This window comes from Anolis sagrei, chromosome 10 (assembly GCF_037176765.1).
Source record: "Anolis sagrei isolate rAnoSag1 chromosome 10, rAnoSag1.mat, whole genome shotgun sequence".
In the NCBI taxonomy this organism is placed as follows: domain Eukaryota; kingdom Metazoa; phylum Chordata; class Lepidosauria; order Squamata; family Dactyloidae; genus Anolis; species Anolis sagrei.
The window spans coordinates 32,267,182-32,294,232 of record NC_090030.1 but is presented as its reverse complement, the minus strand read 5'-3'; the positions used below and the strand labels follow the sequence as shown (position 1 = coordinate 32,294,232).

The 27,051-nt window shown below is 41.8% G+C and overlaps 1 protein-coding gene across 1 annotated transcript; it reads left to right on the top strand.

The window, feature by feature from the left end:
- Positions 1–5,024: 5,024 nt before the first annotated feature.
- RLIM (ring finger protein, LIM domain interacting) lies at positions 5,025–26,684 on the top strand. Its single transcript, XM_060756484.2, has 4 exons — positions 5,025–5,222; positions 18,258–18,449; positions 22,520–22,603; positions 24,403–26,684. The coding sequence occupies exons 2-4, from the start codon at positions 18,281–18,283 to the stop codon at positions 25,992–25,994; spliced, it is 1,845 nt and encodes a 614-aa protein (XP_060612467.2). The 5' UTR covers positions 5,025–5,222; positions 18,258–18,280; the 3' UTR covers positions 25,995–26,684.
- The last annotated feature ends 367 nt before the right edge of the window (positions 26,685–27,051 follow it).

The window sequence follows — 27,051 nt, the reverse complement described above, 5'->3', positions numbered from 1 at the left end:
TGCGAGGCGGGCGGGATCACGAGCAGGGCCTCTCCTGATGACCGAAGTGAGCGTGTGGGTTCGTAGACTGTGATGCGGTCTCGCAGGTAGGGTGGTCCCAAACCGTTCAGGGCTTTGTAGGTGAGCACCTGCACCTTGAATTGGGCTCGGAAAATAAATGGCAGCCAATGGAGCTCCTTAAGCCTTATATGGTCTGGGGCCGATGTACCTAAGGGTCCGCCTCACCCCCTACCAACCCCAGAGATCCCTCTGTTCTGAGGACCAAGATTTGTTGGAAGTTCCCAGTTTTAAAACCTTGCGTCTAACAGCAACCAGACGCAGAGCCTTTACAGTAGTGGCACCATCACTCTGGAACACCAGAAGTCCGTGCCTTGCGGGACTTATCAGCCTTCCGCAGGGCTTGTAAGACATATTTGCTTCAACAGGCTTTTGACCTTTGATCTATTGTTTCAATTTGTGTTAGATTCCAGTTTGTTTTATAAGCCGCTCCGAGCCCTAGAGGAGTGGCGGCATATAAGTTTGAATAATAAATAAACACAAATACAAACACACAAAAACACATATACACAGATTGGGCCGTAGCAACGTATGGCAGGGGACGGCTAGTCTATATAAATTAAAAATGTGATGTTTGTTTGTGAGATTAACAGAACTCAAAAACCACTGGACGAATTGACACTAAATTTGGACACAAGACACCTAACAAACCAATGTATGTCCATCACTCAAAAAAAATCGATTTTGTCATTTGGGAGTTGTAGTTGCTAGGTTGCTGCCTACCTCCAACAGACAACAGTTCTTTCTCCCATCCTAGACATCATTCCACAGATATATACCGTATATACTCGAGTATAAGCCGACCCAAATATAAGCTGAGGCACCTAATTTTACCACAAAAAACTGGGAAAACGTATTGACTCGAGTATAAGGCGAAGGCAAGAAATGCAGCCATTACTGGTAAGTTTCAAAATAGAAATAGATACCAGTAAAATTACATTAATTGAGACATCAGTAGAGTAAATATTCAAAAATATTTACATAAAATTGTAATTTAAGATAAAGCTGTCCAACTCTGATTAAACTATTATTCTAACCTTTTTCAATGTAAATGTAATTACGTATCCTTCCAATAATAATAAAGGGAGTAAAATAATAAATGTAATAAAAATAATAATAGAGTAAAATAATGGAAATGTAAAATAACAGTAATAAGAGAGTAAAATAATAAATGTTATAATAACAATAATAAATAGAGTAAAATAATAAATGTTGTAATAACAACAATAATAAATAGAGTAAAATAATAAATGTTATAATAACAATAAAGAGTAAAATAATAAATGTCATAATAATAATAAATAGAATAAAATAATAAATGCAATAAAAATAATACCGAAAGCGTCTTTGAGTGAAATTTGCAAATACTAAGTAAGGGGCTTTGAATGAAATTAACAGCAAAAGAGAGACATACCCTTTCTCTGACTTAAAAAGAGCAATATGGAAGAAAATGTTTTTTAAGAAACAAGATGTGACATGTAGAAGGTACTTCTTACACAGGATGCTTGTGGTTAACTTCAAAGGTTGTTTTTTGAAGCGCAGAGACCGCATGTACAAGAAGGTACTTTCCATCAAAAGGTCAGAATTATTATTCACAAAAGGTGTTTTCCCTATGCTTTTTGTTTCTAATGGGCTATAAAGTTTGCAGATTTCAAGGGAAGAGCACGGCAGTCATTTGAAGGGTAACATCTGTGCATGCTGCCCTGCTGTCCGTCTTCTTCATGAAGAAACTAAAATAAAACCTTGTTTTTTTGATCTTTCATTGGGACTGTCTCCTTCCTTTCGTGCTCCCACGACGTGGACCTAAAAAGACTCAATTTTGGGTCTCTAACAATACTAATAATAGAGTAAAATAGTAAATCACATTTACTAGAGTATAAGCTGAGGGGAGATTTTTCAGCTTTAAAAAGGGGCTGAAAAACTAGGCTTATACTCAAGTATGTCCTTCACTCAAAAAAAATAAATGATTTTGTCATTTGGGAGTTGCAGTTGCTGGGATTTATAGTTCACCTACAATCAAAGAGCATTCTGAACCCCACCAACGATGGAATTGAACCAAACTTGGCACACAGTTCTCCCATGACCAACAGAAAATACTGGAAGGATTTGGTGGGCAGTGTCCTTTGGTTTTGGAGTTGTCGTTCACCTACATGCAGAGATCACTGTGGACTCAAACAATAATGGATCCAGACCAAACTCTACACGAATACTCAATATGACCAAATGTGAAAACTGGTGGAGCTTGGAGAAAATAGAATCTTGACATTTGGGAGTTGTAGTTGCTAGTCTATAGGACGCAGACAGTTCGTCCCGTAGGAAAAGCTTCATTCTTCAGAACCATCCGGGGACCATCCAGGGAAATAGGAACAAAAGGAAAAGATCCCAAAGGCTCTGGCTGAGAGCTCACAGCCTCTCATCCTCACAGCACCAGAGGGGAAAACAGCCCTGAAGTTCCCACAAGAAAGCATTACAGAACCACTGAATTCGAGCTGAAGTATCTTCAAGCCTTGGCTGGTAGGTTTACTCGATGTCCAGAAGCAGTTGGGATCGGTAGTAAGACCCAAACCAGCAAGGACCAGATAATAGACAGCCTGGGAGAGATTATAAAGGGTTATTCCTTATGCTAAGAAAGTACAGTTAATTCAAGTCAGTGCCGGTCTCTTAAAGACTAGAACAAGAAAATTTCAATGGCTTCTCTGTGTAGTCTGACATGGTGGTTGTGGGAGTGGTCCAGCATTTCTGTGTTCTCAAATAATCTGCTGTGTCCAGGTTGGAGCTGGGGGTGGTGACGGCTGACAGGGAGCTCTGGCGTGGGCTGGTCTATGAGGTCACGAAGAGTCGGAGACGACTGAACGAATGAACAACAAATTTTATTATTATCCAAAAAATATTTATTTATATTATTATTATCCAATGAATACTGATTTATATTACTACTATTATCCAATAAATATTTATCTTTATTATTATTATTATTATGATCTAATAAATCTTTCTTCTTGACCTCTTTTATTATTATCCAATAAATACTGATCTATTTATTATTATTATCATCCAGTAAACATATCTTATATATTTTATTATTATTATCCATTAAATATTTATTTTTATTAAATATGTATATTTATTTTATTATTTTTATTGGATAATAATAAAATAAATATTTATTATTCATCTATTTTATTATCATACAATAAATATTTAATTATATTATTATTATCCAATAAATATTGATCTATTTATTATTAATATAATCCAGTAAACATCTCTTATTTATTTTATTATCCCATAAATATTTTTCTATATTATTATTATCCACCACATATTTATCTATTTATTATTATTATTATCCCATAAATATTTATTATTCATCTATTTTATTATTATCCAATAAATATTTATTTTATTAAATATTTATATTTATTTTATTATTTTTATTGGATAATAATAAAACAAATATTTATTATTCATCTATTTTATTATTATCCACTACATATTTATCTATGTATTATTATTATTATCCAATAAATATTTATTATCCATCTGTTTTATTATTATCCAATAAATATTTTTATTAAATGTTTATATTTGTTTTCTTATTTTTATTTTTATTATTTTAATTATTTTTATTGGATTATTCATCTATTTTATTATTATCCACTACATATTTATCTATTTATTATTATTATCCAATAACTATTTATTATTCATCTATTTTATTATTATCCAATAAATACTTATTTTATTTTTTATTATTATCCATTAAATATTTATCTATATTATTATTATCCACCACATACTTATCTATTTATTATTATTATCCAATAAATATTTATTATTTACCTATATTATTATTATTATTATTATTATTATTATCTTCCTTCTTGACCTTAGTATCTACTACATATTTATCTATTTATTATTATTATTATCCAATAAATATTTCTTATTTATCTATTTTATTATTATTATTATTAATTATTTTAATTATTATTTCATTATTTTTATTTAATTATTTTTATTGGATTTATTATTATTATTTTATTATTATCCACTACATATTTATCTATTTATTATTATTATTATTATTATTATCCAATAAATATTTATTATTTATCTATTTTAATATTATTATTAATTATTTTAATTATTATTTTATTATTATTTATTTTATTATTTTATTATATTATTATCCACTACATATTTATCTATTATTATTATTATTATTATTATTCAATAAATATTTATTGTTTCTCTATTTTTTATTATTATTATTATTATTATTATCTTCCTTCTTGACTTTAGTATCTACTACATATTTATCTATTTATTATTATTATTATCCAATAAATATTTCTTATTTATCTATTTTATTATTATTATTATTATTATTATTATTATTAATTATTTTAATTATTATTTTATTATTTTTATTATTTTTATTTAATTATTTTTATTGGATTTATTTTATTATTATTTATTTTATTATTTTATTTTATTATTATCCTGTACATGTTTATCTATTTATTATTATTATTATTATTATCCAATAAATATTTATTATTTCTCTATATTATTATTATTATTATTATTTTCTTCCTTCTTGACCTATTCTATTCTTCTTGGTTCAGTTCCTGTTCAAAATGGACGCCCCCATTGAGCCGCTCTCTCTCCTCAGTCCTCCACACTCTATGACCGACACATTTCTCCACTCTCTCACTATAATCCAGCCGGATAGGTTTAGCAACGGAGCATGCGCACTTCCGCCACGCATTCTATAGGTTCAGCAACGGAGCATGCGCACTTCCTCCACCTGCGCACGCATTCCAGTCAGTGGCGAACGAGGATGGGTTACTGAGAAGTGGGGGGGGGGGGGAGACGTCACTTCCGCCTCCTGCGTGCGCAACGGAGCCCAAACCAACGGGGCTGGGCCTCTCCCTGTGCCGTGCGCATGCGCACTCTCCTCTCGTCCCCCTCCTCCCTCCCGCTTCCGGTCCCCGAGTTCCTTAGTAACAATGGAGCCTAAGATGGCGGCCTGAGAGGACGGAGGGCGAGAGAGGAGCCGGGGAAAGGAAGCAGGCGGACAGGGAGAAGGAAGGCCAGCCGCGTCGGGTCCGGCGGACGGAGAACGCAGGAGAGGAGGGAGAAGGAGGCCGCGGACGGAGGTGAGCAAGCCGGCCGAGGGAGGCAAACAGTCAGGCAGGCTTCGACAGAGAACTAGGCCGCAGCCCTTCCTTCCTCCCTCTGCGTTTCCTGCTTGGTGAGGCCTTCAGGGGAATGGCCTCCATACAATTCCCACACAGCCCCACATTCTCTGCTTTGAACCGGATTATATAGCCGTGTGGACTCATTTGGTCCAATTCAAAGCAGGCATTGATATATTGTATGTACATATAACTTGTAAGCTGCTCTAAGTCCCCTTCGGGGAGGGAAGGGCGGCATACAAATGTCATTTTTTTGTCGTTGAGAAACTGCAAGTCGTTTCTGGTGTGAGAGGATTGGGCTGGATATCTGCCTTGATATCCAGGGAGATATGGCTGTGTGGAAAGGCCCGGAGACTCGGAGCCCATCTACGCAGCCATAGAACATCAAAACAGAGAACCCACAATGTCAGCGTTGAACTGGGTTCCCTGAGTCCACACTGCCCTTTATCCCAGGATCTGATCCCAGAGTATCTGATTTAAACTGGAATATAATCATCATAATAAACTTAATTTTTTAACCCACCCACTGGCATTGAATGTTTGCCATTTTCCCTTTTTGGAAGCCTCCCTGAGTTCTCTCGGGGAGACTAATTATGTGTGTGTATGTGTATGTGTGTGTGTGTGTGTGTGTGTGTATATATATATATATATATATATACACACACATACATACACAAACACACACACAATTAGTCTCCCCGAGGGGACTCAAGGAGGCTTCCAAAAAAGTAAAATGGCAAACATATATATGTGTGTGTGTATATATATATATATATAAATGCTCTGTGCGTAATGAGTACCTTAAAAACAAAAGGACCAATGAATGAAATCACACCAAATTTGGCAACAAATGTCTCACAACACAAGGAGTGACCATCACTCAAAAAATTATGATTTTGTCATTCAGGAATTGTAGTTGCTGGTATTTATAGTTCACCTACAATCAAAGAGCATTCTGAACTCCACCAACATTGGAATTGAACCAAACTTGCCGCGCAGAACTCCCATGAGTAACAAAAAATACTGGAAAGGTTTGGTGGGCATTGACCTTGAGTTTGGGAGTTGTAGTTCACTTACATCCAGAGAGCACTGTGGACTCTGCCTTGATATTCAGGGAGATATGGCTGTGTGGAAAGGGCCGGGGACTCAGAGCCCTTCTACACAGCCATAGAACATCAAGGCAGAGAACCCACCATGTCAGCTTTGAACTGGGTTTCCTGAGTCCACACTGCCCTTTCTCCCAGGATCTGATCCCAGATTATCTGATATAAACTGGAATATAATCATAATCAACTTTATTTTTTAACCCATCCACTTTCCCTGAGGGGGAGTGTGTGTGTGTGTATGGCATTGAATGTTTGCCATTTTCCTTTTTTGGAAGTCTCCCCGAGTCCCCTCAGGGAGACTAATTATGTGTGTGTGTGTGTGTGTGTGTGTGTGTATATACATACATACACACACACACACATAATTAGTCTCCCTGAGGGGACTCAGGGAGGCTTCCAAAAAAGTAAAATGGCAAACACACACACACACACACACACATATATGTATATACATGCTCTGTGCGTAATGAGAACCTTAAAAACAAAAGAACCAATGAACGAAATCACACCAAATTTGGCAACAAAACGTCTCACAACACAAGGACTGACCATCACTCAAAAAATTATGATTTTGTCATTTGGGAGACTCAATGTTATATTATTAGCATAGCACAATATTAGTATTATAGGGTTGTTGTAGGTTTTTCCAGCTATATGGCCATGTTCCAGAAGCATTCTCTCCTGACATTTCACCTGCATCTATGGCAGGCATTCTCAGAAGTTGTGAGGAGCTGCATCTATATGCAGGCGAAACGTTAGGAGATATAATGCTTCTAAAACATGGCCATATAGCCAAAAAACCCTACAACAACCCAGTGTTTCTGGCCATGAAAGCCTTCGACAATATAAAAGTATTATATATTAGTATATTGTACTAATACCACTTTACAGTAATATTATTAGTCATATCGCATGTAATATAAAATATAATTATTATATTGTAGTATTATTATTAGTATTATATTGTATTACATTATAATATTATCAGTATTATATATGTATACAATATATTATATTATTGGCACAGCACAATATTAGTATTATATATTACTATACTGTACTATACTGCTATACTGTAAAATTATTAGGAATATTACATGTAATATAAAATATATAATTATTATATTGTATTATTATTAGTATTATATTGTATTACACTATAATATTATCAATATTATATGTGTATACTATGTATTATATTATTAGCACAGCACAATTTTAGTATTATATATTAATATACTGTACTTTACTGCTATACTGTAATATTATTAATAATAATACATGTAATATAAAAGATTATTATATTGTATTATTATTAGTATTATATTGTATTACATTATAATATCAATATTATATATGTATGTAATATAATATTAGCACAGCACAATATTAATATTATATATTACTATATTGTTGCTGGGGGAGGAGTTTCCAACTGATGACCCAGGAGGCATGGTGAAACTCTACGTATCTGTGTGTATGTATGTATTACAGTCAATGACCAGCATCAAAAACGACAAAATGGGGGTGCCCCACTCTCTGCAGCCAGCCCCAGTTAGCAATCTGGCTGCTGCTCTTTGGACTAGCAGAAGTTTCCAAATGCTCTTCAGAGACAGACCCACAGAGATCGCTTTATAGTCATCCAAGCGGGATGTAACTAAGCCATTATTGTTATTATTATTATTATTATTATTATTATTATTATTAAACTTTATTTGTACCCCGCTAGCATCTCCCGAAGGACTCGATGCGGCTTACAAAGTCCAAGGCCTCAACACACAATACAACAATACAAACCAAAGGCAAATTAAAAACAATTAAAGCAATATAAACAACAAGCAATAAACAATACACTAAGACACAATAAAACTGGGCTGGGCCAGAGTAATGGGTACAGGATTAAAAGTGCTGATGTGACAGGTGGGATATAAGGCTTATAGGGCAAGTGCAGTGTGCGGCAATCTTAGTTTTAATAAAGTGCTTCTGGGACTTGGTATTGGAGATTTCCTATTCTGGGAAGGCACATCGGAACAGCCAGGTCTTCAAGTTCTTTCTAAAGACTGCCAGTGTAGGGGCCTGTCTAAGATCTTTGGGGAGAGTGTTCCAGAGTCGGGGGGCCACCACAGAAAAGGCCCTGTCTCGTGTCCCCACCAAACGCACTTGCGACGCAGGCGGGATCACGAGCAGGGCCTCTCTGGATGACCGAAGTGAGCGTGTGGGTTCGTAGACGGAGATGCGGTCACACAGGTAGGATGGTCCCAAACCGTTCAGGGCTTTGTAGGTAAGCACCTGCACCTTAAATGGGACTTGGAAAATAAACGGCAGCCAGTGGAGCTCCTTGAACAGGAGGGTTGACCTCTCTCTGTACGGGGCCCCAGTTAACATCCTGGCTGCTGCCCGTTGGACCAGTTGGAACTTCCAAGCCGTTTTTAAGGGCAGCCCCACGTAGAGCGCATTGCAGTAGTCCAATCTGGAGGTGACCAAGGCATGGACCACCCCAGCCAGATCAGCCTTTGCGAGGTACGGTCGCAGTTGGCGCACGAGTCTCAATTGTGCGAAAGCCCTCCCAGACACCGCCGACGCCTGAGCCTCAAGCGTAAGCGATGAGTCCAGGAGGACTCCCAAACTGCAGACCTGTGGCTTCTGCGGGAGTGTAACCCCGTCCAGCACAGGTTGCCACCCTATATATGGTAGATAGGTTTGGCTTGGTGAAAGACAGCCATGATTTAATATTTGAAAGGAGATCTCGTTGAGAGGAAAGGGATGAACTTGCTTTCTCCCGCTTCAGAGACTAGGACACAATGAAGCAATAATAATAATAATAATTCGGAAGTGTCCATCGTGTGATCCAATACAACAGCCAGCAGAGTGTGTGCCATGGACTCATCTTGTTGTGTTTCAAATAATAATAATAGTTATTTATTTATCGTATCAGGAGCAACCAAACATTTGTATTACATTTTAAACCAACCAAACAAACAGAGAAAGCACAAAGTTTGCAAGCTTGGTAGTTGATTAAATGTCCTTTGACCAGTATCTGACCACTTGGAGTGCCTCTGGTGTTGCTGCAAAATAATAATAATAATACTGTTTCAGTCTTCAGATGGGTCTTAAATTCTGACAGCTGTGGGAGTTCTGCCAGCAGGTTATTCCACAATCTTGGGGCGGCGATGAAAGGGTCCTCTAGGTGATGGTTGCTAGTCGGGGTCTGGCCAATTGGAGAAGATCCCTTCCAAAGGACTTCAGTGTCCAAAGGGCCAGGTTGTACAGGAGAAGATGATCCTTTAGGTAACCTGGACCCAAACCTTGTAGGGCTTCAAAGGTCAAAACCAACACCTTGTACTGGGCCCAGAAACTAATTGGCAGCCAGTGGAGTGACTTTAGGATAGGTATAATATGTTCACTCCTGGATATTCCTGTAACCAGCCTGGCTGCTGTATTTTGAATCTACTGGAGTTTGTGAACGGTACAAGTCTAGCCCAATGTAAGGGGCATTGCTGAAGTCTAACCTTGAGGTTACCAATGCATGCACTACCATCTTCATGTTCTCCAATTCTACGAAGGGGCACAGCTGGTGTATCAGCTGAAGCTGGTAGCAAACACCCCTGACTGTTGCATCAACTTGAGCTGACATTTGTAGTGACAGAACTAGGAACTATTGTCTCAAGCTGGGAATATTTATTTATTTATTACTTACTGTATATACTCGAGTATAAGCCGATCCGAATATAAGCCAAGGCACCTAATTTTACCACAAAAAACTGGGAAAACGTATTGACTTGAGTATAAGCTGAAGGTGGGAAATGCAGCAGCATAGATTCCAATACTGTGACATTAATTGAGGTATCAGTAGGTTAAATGTTTTTTGAATATTTACATAAAACTGTAATTTAAGATAAGACTGTCCAACTCTGATTAAACCATGATACCAACCTTCTAATCCTTCTAATAATAATGAGAGTAAAATAATAAATTTAATAATGACAACAATAATAAATGTAGTAATAATAATAGAGTAAAATGATAAATGTAATAATAATAATAATAATAATAATAATAATAATAATAGAGTTAAATAATAAATAATCTTGACTCGAGTATAAGCCGAATGGGACGTTTTCAGCCTAAAAAAGGGCTGAAAAACTAGGCTTATACTTGAGTATATACAGTATTTACTACATTTGTATACCGCTCTTCTCAGCTCTCCGGCGACTCAGAGCGGTTCACAATAGCAAAATTCAATGCTTAAAACATCATAAAACAGTTAAAAACAATTAAAACAAAAGCATTATAACAATAAATTAAGCATCATATAACATCTCATAGAGTCTTTCAGGGGGAGAGAGACCCCCTTCCCATCCAGAACTGGTTGACAGGTCTCCACCCCCAGATTAGGACCTTTAATGTTTTGTCTGGATTCAGTTACAATTTTTTTTCTCATCCAGCCCATTACCTTCTGCAGGCATTCATTCAGAGGAGACACACTATCTGTTTTTGAAGGCATGTAGGCATATTTTGAAGGCATATTTGGGTGTCATCAGCATATTGATAACTCCCCGGCCTATCCCTACAGATGATCTCTTCCAGCAGCTTCATGTATATCAGTGTTTCTCAACCTTCCTAATGCCGCTACCCCTTAATAGTTTCTCTTGTTATGGTGACCCCCAACCATAACATCATTTCCATTGCTACTTCATAACTGTAATTTTGCTACTGTTAGGAATCGTAATGTAAATAACTGATATGTAGGATGTATTTTCATTTACTAGATCAAATTTGGCACAAATACCCAATACGCCCAAATTTGAATACTGGTGGAATTGGGGAAATTGATTTTGTCATTTGGAAGTTGTAGTTGCTGGGATTTATAGTTCACCGACAATCAAAGAGCATTCTGAACTCCACCAATGATGGAATTGAACCAAACTTGGCACACAGAACTCCCATGCCCAACAGAAAATACTGGAAGGGTTTGATGGGGATTGAGCTTGTGTTTGGGAGTTGTAGTTCACCTACCTCCAGAGTGTACTGTGGACTCAAAGAATGATGGATCTGGACCAAACTTGGCACAAATCCTCAATATGACCAAATGTGAACACTGGTGGGGTTTGGGGAAAATAGACCTTGGCATTTGGGAGTTGTAGTTGCTGGGACTTATAGTTCACCTATAATCAGAGAATATTCTGAACCCCACCAACGATAGAATTGGGCCAAACTTCCCACACAGAAACCCCATGACCGACAGAAAATATTGTGCTTTCTGATGGTCTTTGGTGACCCCTCTGGCACCCCCTCGTGACTCCCCTCGGGGTCCCGACCCCCAGGTTGAGAAACACTGATGTATATATTAAAGAGCATTGGGGATAGAATGGCACCTAACAGATTCCATTTAAACATTAGAAATAACTTCCTGATGGTTCGAAGTCTGCCACCTTGGAGTATGGTGGAGTCTCCTTAAACAGAGGCTCGATGGTCATCTGTCAAGAGAGCTTGGATTGTGCCTTCCTGTATGGCAGAATAGATTGGAATTGGATGACCTTTGGGGTCTTCTCTAGGTTTGTAATTCTGCAATTCAGTCGGGGAACTCCAGTTGAGAAAGGGAAATTCCCCCAAAGGTCGCTTGTAATATCCTCACAAAAGGGCAAACCTTGATTTTGAGTATCCATGGATTTTTTTGTATCCTCGAGTGAATACCATTAACTGTCTCAGGACAGAACAGACCACGTTTCATGCTTAAATGAGGATTGTTTCATGCTTAGATGAGGATTTCCAGCAAAATATTGTAGAGAGGAATTAGTAGGCTAGCTTCTTCTTCAACAACATCTCCATGTCATCCAGTATGTCTGTGTTCCTGGCTAAATGTCAAAGGTCTGATGCAATAAGCCCTTTCTTCCCTGCTAACTTTCAGAATTCCACAAATTTGCTGCTCTTTACTAATTGGAAAGTCAAAGATATCTGTACTCACGTATGTTTTGGACTAAATCTCAACGTATTTCTCGTGTGAGTCACTTTCAGGAAAAGGGGAATCCCATCTTGTTTTCAACGGGGTGGGTGGGGAGTGGCATCGTTTGCTCTGGGTTCAGTTAGCACACAGCTCAAAGTACCTTATTTGAATAATTGAGCAACTGCATTCCAATCTGCACTAGGAACCTGGAGATGAGTAGGTTTGTGATGGCAGGTGATGACACTTCCTGCTGTCTATCTTACCCCAGCAATGGTGTCAAAAGTGAATTATCTAAAAGACATGTACGGTTATTAGTTAACAGTCGTCACAAAGATGGATTTCCCCAAATGTAGGAAGCAGGGGATATTTCTACTTTCTACATTTTACTTTTCAACCAGTGTTGCATCGATATGCAGACTAATAATAACAAAAACAACTTTGGATTGTTGTAGGTTTTTTCGGGCTATATGGCCTTGTACTAGAGGCATTCTCTCCTGACATTTCGCCTGCATCTATTACAAGCATCCTCAGAGGTAGTGAGGTCTTGATTAGCATTTGATGGCCTGGCAGTGCCTATGGCAATCTTTTGTTGAGAGGCGATTAGATGTCCCTGATTGTTTTCCCTCTGTTGTTTTGCTGTTGTAATTTTAGAGTTTTTTAATACTGGTAGCCAGATTTTGTTCATTTTCATGGTTTCCTCCTTTCTGTTGAAATTGAGACATCTAATCATCTCTCAAAAAAAGATTATTTATTTACATTATTTATTTACAGCATTTATATTCTGCCCTTCTCACTCCGCAGGAGACTCAAGGCGGATTACATATATAGCAAACATTCAATGCCAATTTTGACATACAACATATACAGACGTACACAGAGGTTATTTAACTTTTTTTGGATGCCAGGTGAGCTGTCGCTTTCATCGTCCATCTGCGACACTGATGAAGTACTTCCGCATTCCCCGCATGCTTTTTTGCTGGAGTCTTTTTTATGGCCTCATAAATTAGTTAATTTAGCCTCCCCACACTTTAAGGTGGTACCTAATTTTCCTACTTGACAGATGCAACTGTCTTTCGGGTTGCAAAGGTCAACAACAGGCTACACAATTGGTTGAAAATCCACTCTAACCCGGGCTGGCTTCGAACTCATGACCTTTTGGTCAGAGTGATCTTAATGCAGCTGACACTCAGGCAGCTGCGCCACAATCCCGGTGCTCGATTGCCCCAGGCACTGCCAGGCCATCAAATGCTAATCAAGGTGGTCAGTTGAAACATTCACACCTAGCTCCAGCAGACAAGAGTTCTTTGTCCCACTCTGGTCATTCCACAGATATATAAACCCACTTTCTTAGTTCCAATAGACCTCACTACCTCTGAGGATGCTTGCCATAGATGCAGGCGAAACGTCAGGAGAGAATGCCTCTAGAACATGGCCATATAGCCCAAAAAAAACCTACAACAACCCAGTGATTCTGGCCATGAAAGCCTTCGACAATACAATAACAACTTTATTTATACCCCACCACCATCTCCTCAAGGGGACTCGGGGCCGCTTACATGAGGCCAAGCCCAACAATACATCAATAAAACAACAAAATAGTAAGCAAATAAAACAATACAGTTAATATAACTCACATATAGGCAATAACAGACAAAAAAATTAAAAACCTATGGCCGGGCCAGATGTTTTTAATTTTTTGTGTGTTATTATAGGTTCCATTACTACTAAGGTCTTTGAGGAGTCCTTGGGGTGGAACTTTATCAGAAGCCTTTTGGAAAGCCAGCAGGTAGTCTCTTCTGCCTTGGTCCTGTATATATGTGTGTTGACACGGCACAAAGAACAGCGAGAGGTTCGCGAGACAGGATTATTGAAAATAGTTATATTGTTGTGCACAGAGCTTGGAAGATTTCTGTTCCTGGAATTTGCACAGCTTGTTCTATAATTGTTGACTTACACAATGTAGTTACAATGGTGACAGTATTGCGAGTCATAGATGCCCTCTGAAACTTAATTTTCCAAGCAGCAACTACACCAAGGGATGGGAAGTCTGCTTGGCTGGCATTTGGGGTACAGAAATATGTCATTTCCACCCACCAAGCAAATGAGAATGCAACAAATAGAAGCAGGAACCTGTCACAATTCCTTGGAGCAGCTTCACTTCCTGGTGGGAGAGCAATGGAAATATGTACTCCAAATTGCACACAGAACAAACCACCATCACTTGCTGATGCTGCCTGGTAAAGAAGGTTGTGAGGTTGAGCCAGAATACATAACTAAGTAGGCAATGTGGACCTATAGCAGCAAGAGCTGTTTGATGAGAAGCATTGACCAGTTCTGGATTTCTATAGAGAGATGTGATTGGTAATCATTGAACCTGTCTTCTTGGCAACACCTGCAATAAGTGTTCAATTGTCTCCTCCTTATTGTAGGGATGGAATGGACAGTTGTTGGCAGTTAAGATAATGTTTCTGGAGGAAGTGGCTTGCAAATGTAAGGATGAGGTTTAATTGAGGGTAGCCATGTCCAAATTCATTCCACATACCAGTGTGTGTGATTAACATCCAGGCATGTGCTCTGGGCTGTAATTGACAATCACTGGGAGATCTCTGGGAATCTTCTCTTTTAACATGTTCCTATTGCTGTTGCTGTTTCGGAGTGTAATAAATACTAGATTATAAGGGATGGGACAATTCTTTTGAAGGAAGTGCAAATTTTATGCTGACAAAAACCGTATCACTGAGCGAACCTCACATGTGGAGGGTGAGTTGATAGTCTTAAACATGTTTAAAGCACAGAACAGAACCGTACAGGTGAGCTACAGAGCAGAAACTGAGCACAGTTGTTCCCGAGGCATGCCGGTACACGACACACGCGCTCGTTGCGGTATGCCCACGAACTACTAATGTCTACAACAAAACGGACCTTACTTAAAAAGTATTTCTCTGGGATTACAACCAAGTAAGCGTTTGTCCATTTTCCATTAAGTCATGCTGGCCACATTCTGGTGTCCAGAATTGTGTCCAATTCTGGGCACCACAATTCAAGACAGATATTGACAAGCTGGAATGTGTCCAGAGGAGAGCAACTAAAATGATCAAGGGTCTGGAGAACAAGCCCTATGAGGAGCGACTTAAGGAGCTGAGCATGTTTAGCCTGAAGAAGAGAAGGCTGAGAGGAGATATGATAGCCATGTATAAATATGTGAGAGGAAGCCACAGGGAGGAGGGAGCAAGCTTGTTTTCTGCTTCCTTGGAGACTAGGACGCAATGGAACAATGGCTTCAAACTACAAGAGAGGAGATTCCATCTGAACATGAGGAAGAACTTCCTGACTGTGAGAGCCGTTCAGCAGTGGAACTCTCTGACCCCGGAGTGTGGTGGAGGCTCCTTCTTTGGAAGCTTTTAAGCAGAGGCTGATTGGCCATTTGTCAGGGGTGATTTGAATGCAATATTCCTGCTTCTTGGCAGGGGGTTGGACTGGATGGCCCAAGAGGTCTCTTCCAACTCTTTGATTCTATGATTCTATGAGTGTGATCAGGTCTTGTCAGGCCTTGTTGTTCTGTTTCTTATTGTGATATGGCCTAAGGGCTAATCAATAAAAAAAAATTAAACCAATCTGAGAAATGCTTTTAGTTTCCTTGCAATGTGGAAAGCATCTCCTGACAACAATAGGGTCCACAAGGCACCTTTTTATCAAATTCAGACGGGACTAGAAGTTGCTTCCAGTGTTGAGCCTGCCCAAAACATTTCAGATGGACCCAAAATCTAATAAATTGTTTTCTTGGTCTTCAGAAGGTTCTTTTCCTGGACTGTATTTCTTTCTAAAGAAGTAATTAACTGTTTAATTATTGTTTTAATTAACTGTTTAATTACTGTTTTTAATATTTTTAAGATATTGTTGATTGGGTTGTTGTAGGTTTTTCCGGGCTATATGGCCATGTACTAGAGGCATTTTCTCCTGATGTTTCACCTGCATCTATGGCAAGCATCCTCAGAGGTAGTGAGGTCTGTTGGAACTAGGAAAATGGGTTTATATATCTGTGGAATGACCAGGGTGGGGCAAAGGACTCTTGCCTGCTGGAGCTAGGTGTGAATGTTTCAACTGACTACCTTAATTAGCATTTGATGGCTTGGCAGTGCCTGGAGCAATCTTTTGTTGAGAGGTGATTAGATGTGCCTGATTGTTTACTCTCTGTTGTTGTGCTGTTGTAATTTTAGAGTTTTTTACTACTGGTAGCCAGATTTTGTTCATTTTCATGGTTTCTTACTTTCTGTTGAAATTGTCCACCTGTTTGTGTATTTCAATGGCTTCTCTTTGTAGTCTGACATGGTGGTTGTGAGAGTGGTCCAGCATTTCCGTGTTCTCAAATCCTATGCTGTGTCCAGGCTGGTTCATCAGGTGCTCTGCTATGGCTGACTTCTCTGGTTGAAGTAGTCTGCAGTGCCTTTCATGTTCCTTGATTCGTGTTTGGGCGCTGCGTTTGGTGGTCCCTATGTAGACTTGTCCACAGCTGCATGGACAATCAGGCACATCAAATCACTCTCAACAAAAGATTCCCCCCAGGCACTTCCAAGCCATTAAATGCTAATCAAGGTGGTCAGTTGAAACATTCACACCTAGCTCCAGCAGACAAAAGTCCTTTTTCCTACCCGGGTAATTCCACAGATATATAAACCAATTTTCCTACTTCCAACAGGCCTCACTACCTCTGAGGATGCTTGCCATAGATGTAGGCAAAATGTCAGGAGAAAATGCCTCTAGAACATGGCCATATAGCCCGGAAAAACCTACAACAACCCAGTGATTCTGGCCATGAAAGCCTTCGACAATATATTGTTGATTGTTTTTATGATGCCGGCATCCGATGATGCTTTTGTGAGGCCGCCTTAAGTCCCCCCCTCGGGGGTGAGAAGGGCAAAGTAAAAGTATAGGAAAGAATAAATAAATGAAATCTTCATTGCGGAGCTACCCTGGGCTCCCCAAGAACCATCGGTCATAGAATGATAGTTGGAAGAGACCACATGATCCATCTCTAGGCAATAATAATAATAATAATAATAATAATAATAATAATAATAATAATAATAATAATAATCTTTATTTGTACCCCGCTACCATCTCCCCAAGGAACTCAGTGCGGCTTACATGAGGCCAAGCCCAAAATACATCAGTAAACAAATGTCAATACACAATCCCCTGTCATGTAGGAAAAGCACAATCCAAGCACCCCTGACAGATGGTCATCCAGCCTCTGTTTAAAAGCCTCCAAGGAAGGTGCTACCACCACATTCCAAGGTAGAGAGTTCCACTGTTGAACATCTCTTACAGTCAGCAAGTTTTTTCTAAATAATTAGGGGTTGGTATCTTTTTTTATTCCAAAGACACTTCGAAAGATTCTGCAGGAATTGCTTCAATCACGGCTGGTGGGGACGAGGGACAGGGCCTTCTCGATGGTGGTCCCTCGACTTTGGAACTCCCTGCCATTAGAGATCAGAACTGCCCCCTCCCTCATGACGTTCAGGAAACTAACAAAGACCTGGTTGTGGAATGCGGCATTTGACAACTGATTTAATTCTTTGCCCACATGAAAGGAGGATGATGAATGGGATTGTGATGGTGTTGGACGATTTGGCTCTTTTAACTGTGATGATATGTTTTAACGTGTATAGTGCTGATATTTTAACTGTGTAATGAAGTGGCATTGTGTTGTTATTGTATATTTTTTGTATGTTAACACATGTTGTGAACCGGTCCAAATCCCTCTTTGAAGGTGAGAGGGTCGTATATAAAACCTCGAAATAAATAATAAAATCTCTGCATTGTTGTCATTTGCTCAAAAATGTTGTCATTCAGCCACAGTTAACTGAAGTCTTGTCTCTTGTGTAGAAGGTCAGGGGCACTACGGCTCCCCAAACAATGTGGCTCTTCCTTCTTTTCCTTCTGTAGACATTTCGCCTACTTTTACCAAGATGGAAAGCTCCGATTCTAATAATAAAGGAAGTGTCGATCAGTCCGAAGTGCAGCGCCGGAGTCAGCTGGACCGTTTGGATCGGGAAGAGGCTTTCTATCAGTTTGTAAATAATCTGAGTGAAGAGGACTACAGGCTAATGAGAGATAACAACTTACTAGGCACCCCAGGTAAGTTACTTTATGTATTTGATGCCATTCGAGCACATTAAAGCATGTCAAAATTTTGTCATTTCGCAAGTATGCTGCTAAACATGCAATTATTTAAATTCTGCTGCACGAGGTAGATGATTTGTTGAGATAAGCATACTAAACATTGCCTCAGTCCAACTAACACATCAGGAGTCTTATATGTATCAGTGGTGATGATTCCACGTATCTTAATCCCTTTAAAAGGGGAGAGCTTTCAAGATAAAACAATTCCTCCTGATTCCTTTTCTGTCTTATCCCAGAACTTAATGAAATGTATGTAGTTTCAGACATTGATGAGGGTGGCACAAATTCTTTCAGTTTTTAGGCAGTTTTTCACATTGACTCTCAGAGATGGAAAAGTGTAGTATTACACTGCTGATGTCCTATATCAGGGGTCCTCAAACTTTTTAAACCGGGGGCCAGTTTACTGTCCCTCAGACCGTTGGAGGGCCGGACTATAGTTGTTTTTTTTTTAAAAAAAATCAATAAAAAAATCCCTCTGCACATTGCACATATCTTTTTTTGCTGTGTGGAAGGGTTCTTTCTCGCCCTCTTTAGGCAGTAATTCCAGGAGCAGAGAATGGGAAATCTTCCTATTTCTAATCTGAACAAAATCTGGCTACCAGTATTTAAAAAACTCTAAAATTATAACTGTAAATAAAGAACAACACTCAGGGGAACTCCAGACAAGAAACAATCAGGGCCAGCTAATCACCTCTCAACAAAGGATTCTCCCTAAAAACTGTCAGGCTATGAAATGGCAATCAAGGTGGCCGATTGAAACATTCCTACCTACCTCCAACAGACAAGAGTTCTTTCTCCCACCCTGGATCTTCCACAATTTTCCTGGTTAAAGGTTTTCCTCTGACATGAAGTCCAGTCGTGTCTGATTCTTCGGTGTGGTGCTCATCTGCATTTCTAAGTCAAAGAGCCAGCGTTGTCTGTAGACACCTCCAAGGTCATGTGGCCGGCATGACTGCATGGAGCGCCAGGGGCAGCCTCCCTTGGCTGGCTCACGCCTGACGGATAGCGTGAGCCTGCCAAGGTGGGAGCAGGGCCGCGCGGCCTACTTGCGTGTAAAGCACCTCGCGAGGTGCTTTACGTGCGAGTAGACTACGCGGAGCAGCCTCCCTTGGCTGGCTCACGCTGCCCATCGGGCCTGACGGATAGCGTGAGCCTGCCAAGGTGGGAGCAGGGCCGCGCGGCCTACTTGCGAGTAAAGCACCTAGCGAGGTGCTTTACGTGTGAGTAGACTACGCGGAGCAGCCTCCCTTGGCTGGCTCACGCTGTCCATCGGGCCTGACGGATAGCGTGAGCCTGCCAAGGGAGGAGGAGGCCCGTGCGGCCTACTTGTGAGTAAAGCACCTCGCGAGGTGCTTTACGTGCAAGTAGACTACGCGGAGCAGCCTCCCTTGGCTGGCTCACGCTGTCCATCGGGCCTGACGGATAGTGTGAGCCTCCCAAGCGAGGAGGCCCGCGCGGCCTACTTGCGAGTAAAGCACCTCGTGAGGTGCTTTACGCACGAGTAGACCACGTGGAGCAGCCTCCTTTGGCTGGCTCACGCTGTCCATCGGGCCTGATGGATAGTGTGAGCCTCCCAAGGGAGGAGGAGGCCCGCGCGGCCTACTTGCGAGTAAAGCACCTAGCGAGGTGCTTTATGCACAAGTAGACCACGTGGAGCAGCCTCCCTTGTCTGGCTCACGCTGTCCATCGGGCCTGACGGATAGCGTGAGCCAGCCAACGGAGGGGCACTGTGTGTGGGGGGGGGGGGATGCTCCTCCGCAGGCCGGATAAGGGCCCTTGGCGGCCTGGAAGTGGCCCGTGGGCCATAGTTTGGGGACCCCTGTCCTATATCCTTAGAACAGGGGTCCTCAAACTACGGCCCACGGGCCGGCCCCGGCCCCTCAAGGGCATTTATCCAGCCTGCGGGGAGTGGAGAAGGGTGAGTCCTCCTTTGAGGCCGTGTTGTCTGCCGCTTCCCTGGGCCCAGCCTGGTCTTCTCCTGCCTTTGGGACGGGGCCTCGCCTCTGGCAGGGGCAGGGGAGGTGGCAGGTTAAGTTTGAAAAACTCAGAACTTAAAATTTGCTATGTTGGGCAAGTTTGCTCAAGGTGCATCTTTGGTGGAATTCAGTCCGGCCCTCCAACGGTCTGAGGGACAGTGAACTGGCCCCCTGTTTGAAATGTTGAGGACCTCTGCCTTAGAACATGGTTACTTCTCAGTTTGAGAAACTGGGTTTAGGGGGTGGACTGTTATTCAAGGTATGTCGGCCTTTCTCTAGCAGCAGCCTGTAATCCAAAGATGGCTGCTTTCTTGCAGTTGAGTTTTTCAATGGAGCAATATTTAGCAGTGGCTCACATCAAACACAGTTGGTTCCATTTGTCATTCCGCGGTTCTCTTTTAACATGTAAACACACACTGTGTGCTACAACAAGTAGCACAGGCACACCAGTCAGACTTTATTTATTTATTTATTTATTTATTATTTGCCACCCTTCTCACCCCATTTGGGGACTCAGAGTGGCTTACGTGTAATATGTAAATACAATATATTATATTATTACCATAGCACAACATTAGTATTATATATTACTATATTGCACTATACTGTAATCTTATTAGTAACTCGCTGTCCCCTGCCACGCTTTTCCACATGGGGGTTCTGTGTGGGAGGTTTGGCCCAATTCTATCGTTGGTGGCGTTCAGAATGCTCTGTGATTGTAGGTGAACTATAAATCCCAGCAACTACAACTTCCCAATGTCAGGATTATATTTTCCCCAAACTCCACCAGTGTTCACATTTGGGCATATTGAGTATCTGTGTAGAGTTTGGTCCAGATCCATCATTGTTTGAGTGCACAGTGATCTCTGGATGTAGGTGAACTACAACTCCAAAACCAACGATAGAATTGGGCCAAACCTCCCACACAGAACCCCCATGTGGGCCACAGCAACGCGTGGCAGGGGACAGCAAGTATTACTATATTGTGCTATACCATTATACTGTAATATTACACCTCCCTCCGCATACAAACACTGACTTTTATTATATAGAATCATAGAGTCATAGAATCAAAGAGTTGGAAGAGACCTCATGGGCCATCCAGTCCAACCCCATTCTGCCAAGAAGCAGGAATATTGCATTCAAATCACCCCTGACAAATGACCATCCAGCCTCTGCTTAAAAGCTTCCAAAGAAGGAGCCTCCACCACACTCTGGGGCAGAGAGTTCCACTGCTGAACGGCTCTCACAGTCAGGAAGTTCTTCCTCATGTTCAGATGGAATCTCCTCTCTTGTAGTTTGAAGCCATTGTTCCTTTGCGTCCTATTCTCCAAGGAAGCAGAAAGGAAGCTTGCTCCCTCCTCCCTGTGGCTTCCTCTCACAGATTTATACATGGCTATCTCCTCTCAGCCTTCTCTTCTTCAGGCTAAACATGCCCAGTTCCCTAAGCCGCTCCTCATAGGGCTTGTTCTCCAGACGCTTGATCATTTTAGTCGCCCTCCTCTGGACACATTCCAGCTTGTCAATATCTCTCTTGAATTGTGGTGCCCAGAATTGGACACAATATTCCAGGTGTGGTCTAACCAAAGCAGAATAGAGGGGTAGCATTACATAGATAGATTATAATACATAGATACATAGATAGATTATAATCCGGCCCTCCAACAGTTTGAAAGATTGTGACCTGGCCCTCTGTTTAAAAAATTTGAGGACTCCTGCTTTAAACAAAAATACCTCTCAGTGCTTGTCCTCAGGACCCCCCACCATGGTTCCTTTCCCCCTTCTCCTCTCCACTTTTCTCTCACAGAGAGCAGCCATTTAAGACTGGATAGTAACATTTGACCAAATCGTCTCTTTTAAACCCAGTAGGTCTCCCATCATGTTAAAGTAGAAGAATGTTGAAAGTAAATTGTTTACTCTTGGGGTTTATAATCGGGGCGAATGCATCTCTCCTTGATCAGTGGCTTTTCTACCGCAGGTGTTCCCGTTTTCCAGCATGGGTTCTTGGATGGGTAGATGCTTGATCTGAGTTGCAAATTGTTTCCTCAGGTGAAATTACGGAAGAAGAATTGCTCAGAAGACTGCAACAGATCAAGGAAGGTCCGTCACAGCAAAACATGGAAGACAATAGAGGTAGGTTGGGTTCGTCTCGAGTTCCCGTGGTAGAAAGAGAAGAAATGCTGTGACTAGGGATTGTCAAGAAGTAACGAGAAAAGGAGGGAAAGAGGGAAGGAAGGAAGGAGAGAAGCAGGGAGGGAAAGAAAGAAAGATAGAGAAGCAAGGAAGGAGAGAAGGAAATAAAAAAAGTGAAAGGAAAAAGAGATGGAAGGAAGGAGAGAAGGAACAAAAGAAAGGGAAGGAAGGAAGTATGTAACCGAAGAGCAAAGAAAGGGAGGAAAGAAACAGGTAGAAATGGAAGAAAGAAGAGAGATAGGGAAAGAAAAAGAGGAAAGGAAGGAAGGAGAGAAAGAAGAAAGAAAGATTGGCCACAGCAACGCGTGGCGGGTACAGTGGTATAATAACAATGATAAAGAAATACAATATGTATAAGTGGATAAAAGGTGTGTGATAAGAGTTATATGTAGCATAAGTTGTAACGGAAATTTAAAAATAATGATAAGAAATATGATTAAAGATGTTTTTGATGTTTATTTACTGTTAGATTGTATATAATTTTATTTATTTTTTTGTCGTGTCAGGAGCGACTTGAGAAACTGCAAGTTGGGTTGTTGTAGGTTTTTCCGGGCTGTATGGCCATGTTCTGGAGGCAATTTTTCTCCTGACGTTTCGCCTGCATCTATGGCAAGCATCCTCAGAAGTAATGAGGTCTGTTGGAACTAGGAAAAATGGGTTTATATATCTGTGGAATGACCAGGGTGAGACAAAGGACTTTTGTTTGCTGGAGCTAGCTGTGAATGTTTCAGCTGATCACCTTGATTTGCATTCAATGTCTTGGTAGCGCCTGGGGGGAATCTTTTGTTGAGGGTGATTTCATGTGCCCATAAACCCATTTTTCCTAGTTCCAACAGACCTCATTACCTCTGAGGATGCTTGCCATAGATGCAGGCGAAACGTCAGGAGAAAAATTGCCTCCAGAACATGGCCATATAGCCCGGAAAAACCTACAACAACCCATGGATTCCGGCCATGAAAGCCTTCAACAATACAAACTGCAAGTTGCTTCTGGTGTGAGAAAATTGGCCGTCTGCAAGGACGTTGCCCAGGGGACGCCCGGATGATTTGATGTTTTATCATCCTTGTGGGAGGCTTCTCTCATGTCCCTGCATGAGGAGCTGGAGCTGACAGAGGGAGCTCATCTGCCTCCCTGGATTCGAACCTGCGACCTGTCAGTCTTCAGTCCTGCCGGCACAAGTGTTTAACCCACTGCGCCACCGGGGGCTCCTGTATATAATATGCATATATCATATGTATATTATACATACATATATATATACATATATACTTATGTATATAATATGACATATTCTTTTGTCTATGATACTGTAAAAAGAGAAGAATGTATGCTTATACATTTTGTTGGACAAATTTATAAATAAAATCTTTTTTTTCAGAATTTTTTATTATTATTTAAGTAAACATACATTTGCAAGTGTTTGTTGCATATAGTGCAATACTTTCTATCTATTAATGTTCTATAGTCCTTTATCTCATAATATATTTCTATTAAGGGGTCACAGTCTGCTATCTAAGTCTTACATAGAAAGATATCATAGATTCTTACTTTACATCCACTTCTTCCTTGTCTACAGTCTTATAGGATCCTCTATATACATTTTAATTTAACTTTGCATTAAGGTGTTGAATCATTGGTTGCCATTCATTAACGAAGTTGTCTAATATTTCTCCTCTTAATAATAAAATCCTTTTTTTTAAAAGTAAATAAATAAATATCAGTTGCTCTTGTCTGGCAGGTGCAGAGCCGACCGAAGACGTGTCCAACGGCGATTCGATAATAGATTGGCTGAATTCAGTTCGGCAGACGGGGAACACGACACGCAGCGGGCAGAGGGGGAACCAGTCTTGGAGAGCGGTCAGCCGGACTAACCCAAACAGTGGGGATTTCAGGTTCAGTTTGGAAATCAACGTCAACCGTAATAATGGGAACGCAGCCCCGGAAACAGAAGGTGAGCCTTCTGCAGAGCCATCCAATGGAGAGGATGTAGAACCCAACCAAAGTGACACTGAGGTCCCAAGACCGGACTCTCCCCCTCCTGCTCCTCCTCCTCCTCCCCCCCTTCCTCCTCCTCCTCCTCCACCTCCACCTGTTGTTGTCGTAAGGCAGCCTGAACCAGAGCCAACTCCTCTCGAAGAACGGCCTGAAGAAGTTTCTCCTGCCAGAGGGCAGAGGCGGTCCAGAAGCAGGAGTCCTGAACAGCGGAGGACGCGAGCGAGGACTGACAGGAGTAGGTCGCCCCTGAACCCAGTGAATGAATCCCCTCGTAGGGTGCATCACAGCACGTCATCTCAGGCACCTGAGTTACCCCCAGCAAGCGAAGCGGAAGGAAGCTCTCGAACCAGGCAGCACGTGGTGATACGACAACATGCCATCGCTCCTGAGCCCCCCAGTGAGAACCCAGCGCCGTTTCCCAACCCGGCTCCTCAGGCGACCGGTTCTTCAGAGCCCAACGGCAGCGCTGAGCCTGCGGCCCCCGGGCAAAGGCCTCCGACTATCGTCCTGGACTTGCAGGTGCGGCGAGTGCGACCGGGAGAGTACCGGCAGAGGGACAGCATAGCCAACCGGACGCGGTCGAGGTCCCAGACCCCAAACAACACGGTCACTTACGAAAGCGAGCGGGGAGGCTTCCGGCGCACGTTTTCCCGCTCGGAGCGGGCAGGGGTGAGAACGTACGTCAGCACCATCCGGATCCCGATCCGCAGAATCCTGAACACGGGCCTGAGCGAGACGACGTCGGTGGCCATCCAGACCATGCTGAGGCAGATCATGACCGGCTTCGGCGAGCTCAGCTACTTCATGTACAGCGATACCGACACGGATCCCGGCGCCCCCGCGCCAAACCCCAGCGTCGAGATGGCAGAGCCGCAGAATGTGGCGAGCGGCGGAAGTGGAAGTTTGAGCAGCGAAGCTCCGGAGTCCGGTCCGGGGGAGGCTTTCGAGAGCGGCAACGAGGGGGGGCCCGTGCCCGGCACTCGGCGAGAAGGGCGCAACGCCAGGGGGTCCGTGACGTTTGAGGAAAGCGGCTCCCTGCCCTTCCTCAGCCTGGCACAGTTTTTCCTGCTGAACGAAGAGGACGACGACCAACCGAGGGGGCTCACCAAAGAGCAGATTGACAACCTGGCCATGAGGAATTTTGGGGAGAGCGACGCCCTGAAGACCTGCAGCGTCTGCATCACGGAATACACGGAAGGAAACAAGCTTAGGAAGTTGCCCTGCTCCCACGAGTATCACGTACACTGCATAGACCGCTGGCTCTCGGAGAATTCCACGTGCCCTATTTGCCGCAGAGCGGTCTTGGCTTCCAGTAACCGAGAGAGCGTGGTCTAAGCGGGCATCACAGACTTTGGGCTTAGTACACGGGGCGCCAGCGGCCGGTGAGGAGGCCACTTTTGGTGCCGTGGCCATTGATGTAAAAACAAGGAGAAGGTGTGATCCTCTCACGCCAAGAACGGAATTTGCAAAAACTGCCCAGCAAGATAATAGTGAGACCTTCCCAAGTGGGGTCCATACATAACATGCTGGGTTGTGTTAAACAAGTTTTTTTTAGAACAACAACAACAAAAGGAGACGCTGCATTTGCCCAAAGACACCTGCCTGTTACTTATTTTTGTTCTTGCCAGACCGGCAAGGTTTGCATCTCTCCTCCTCAGCTCAGTGTGTGGTGACATATGGAAAGACCTCCGTGCTCTCCTCTTCCCTGTGAAGGAATGACTGGAGCCCCCTCCCCAGCAACGTGTGCAGCCCAGTACTTTGTGGAGGGTTGAAATGAAAGCAAATTTGGATGAAATTGCACCCCCCAAGTCTGATTTTAGCTCCTTTCTTGTATAGGATATTGATACGGTCGTGTAAATAACACTAATGTTAGCTCCCTCTCTCACTGTACAGCTGTCTCCAGCCCAGCACCGCGGGGTGCCATAGAACGAGCTGATAGTTTAACGGGGATATTTATCTTGCTGTGGAAATATATGAATTGCTTCTGCTTGTTTAAATAAACACTTTTGCTTTAAGAACTGTAAATGCTTTTGTACAGGTCGGTAACTTTCCCTGATGCATCGGAAGTTCAACCTCAATGAGGACTAGGAACGAGAAGGTGTCGGCGTCATTTTCCAAGGAAAAGGGGCAAAGCACTGTCAGCAACCTGGTTAAAACCACAGCATTACTTACTTATGTATCGTCGAAGGCTTTCATGGCTGGAATCACTAGGTTCTTGTGGGTTTTTTCGGGCTATAGGGCCATGTTCTAGAGGCATTTCTCCTGACGTTTCGCCTGCATCTATGGCCAACAGACCTCACTACTAGGCCTGGGTAACAACGGAAAAATTTGTTTCTAAAATCGATTTGTATTTGGGGGTTTTTTTTGTTTCGATATTTAAAATAATCACAAA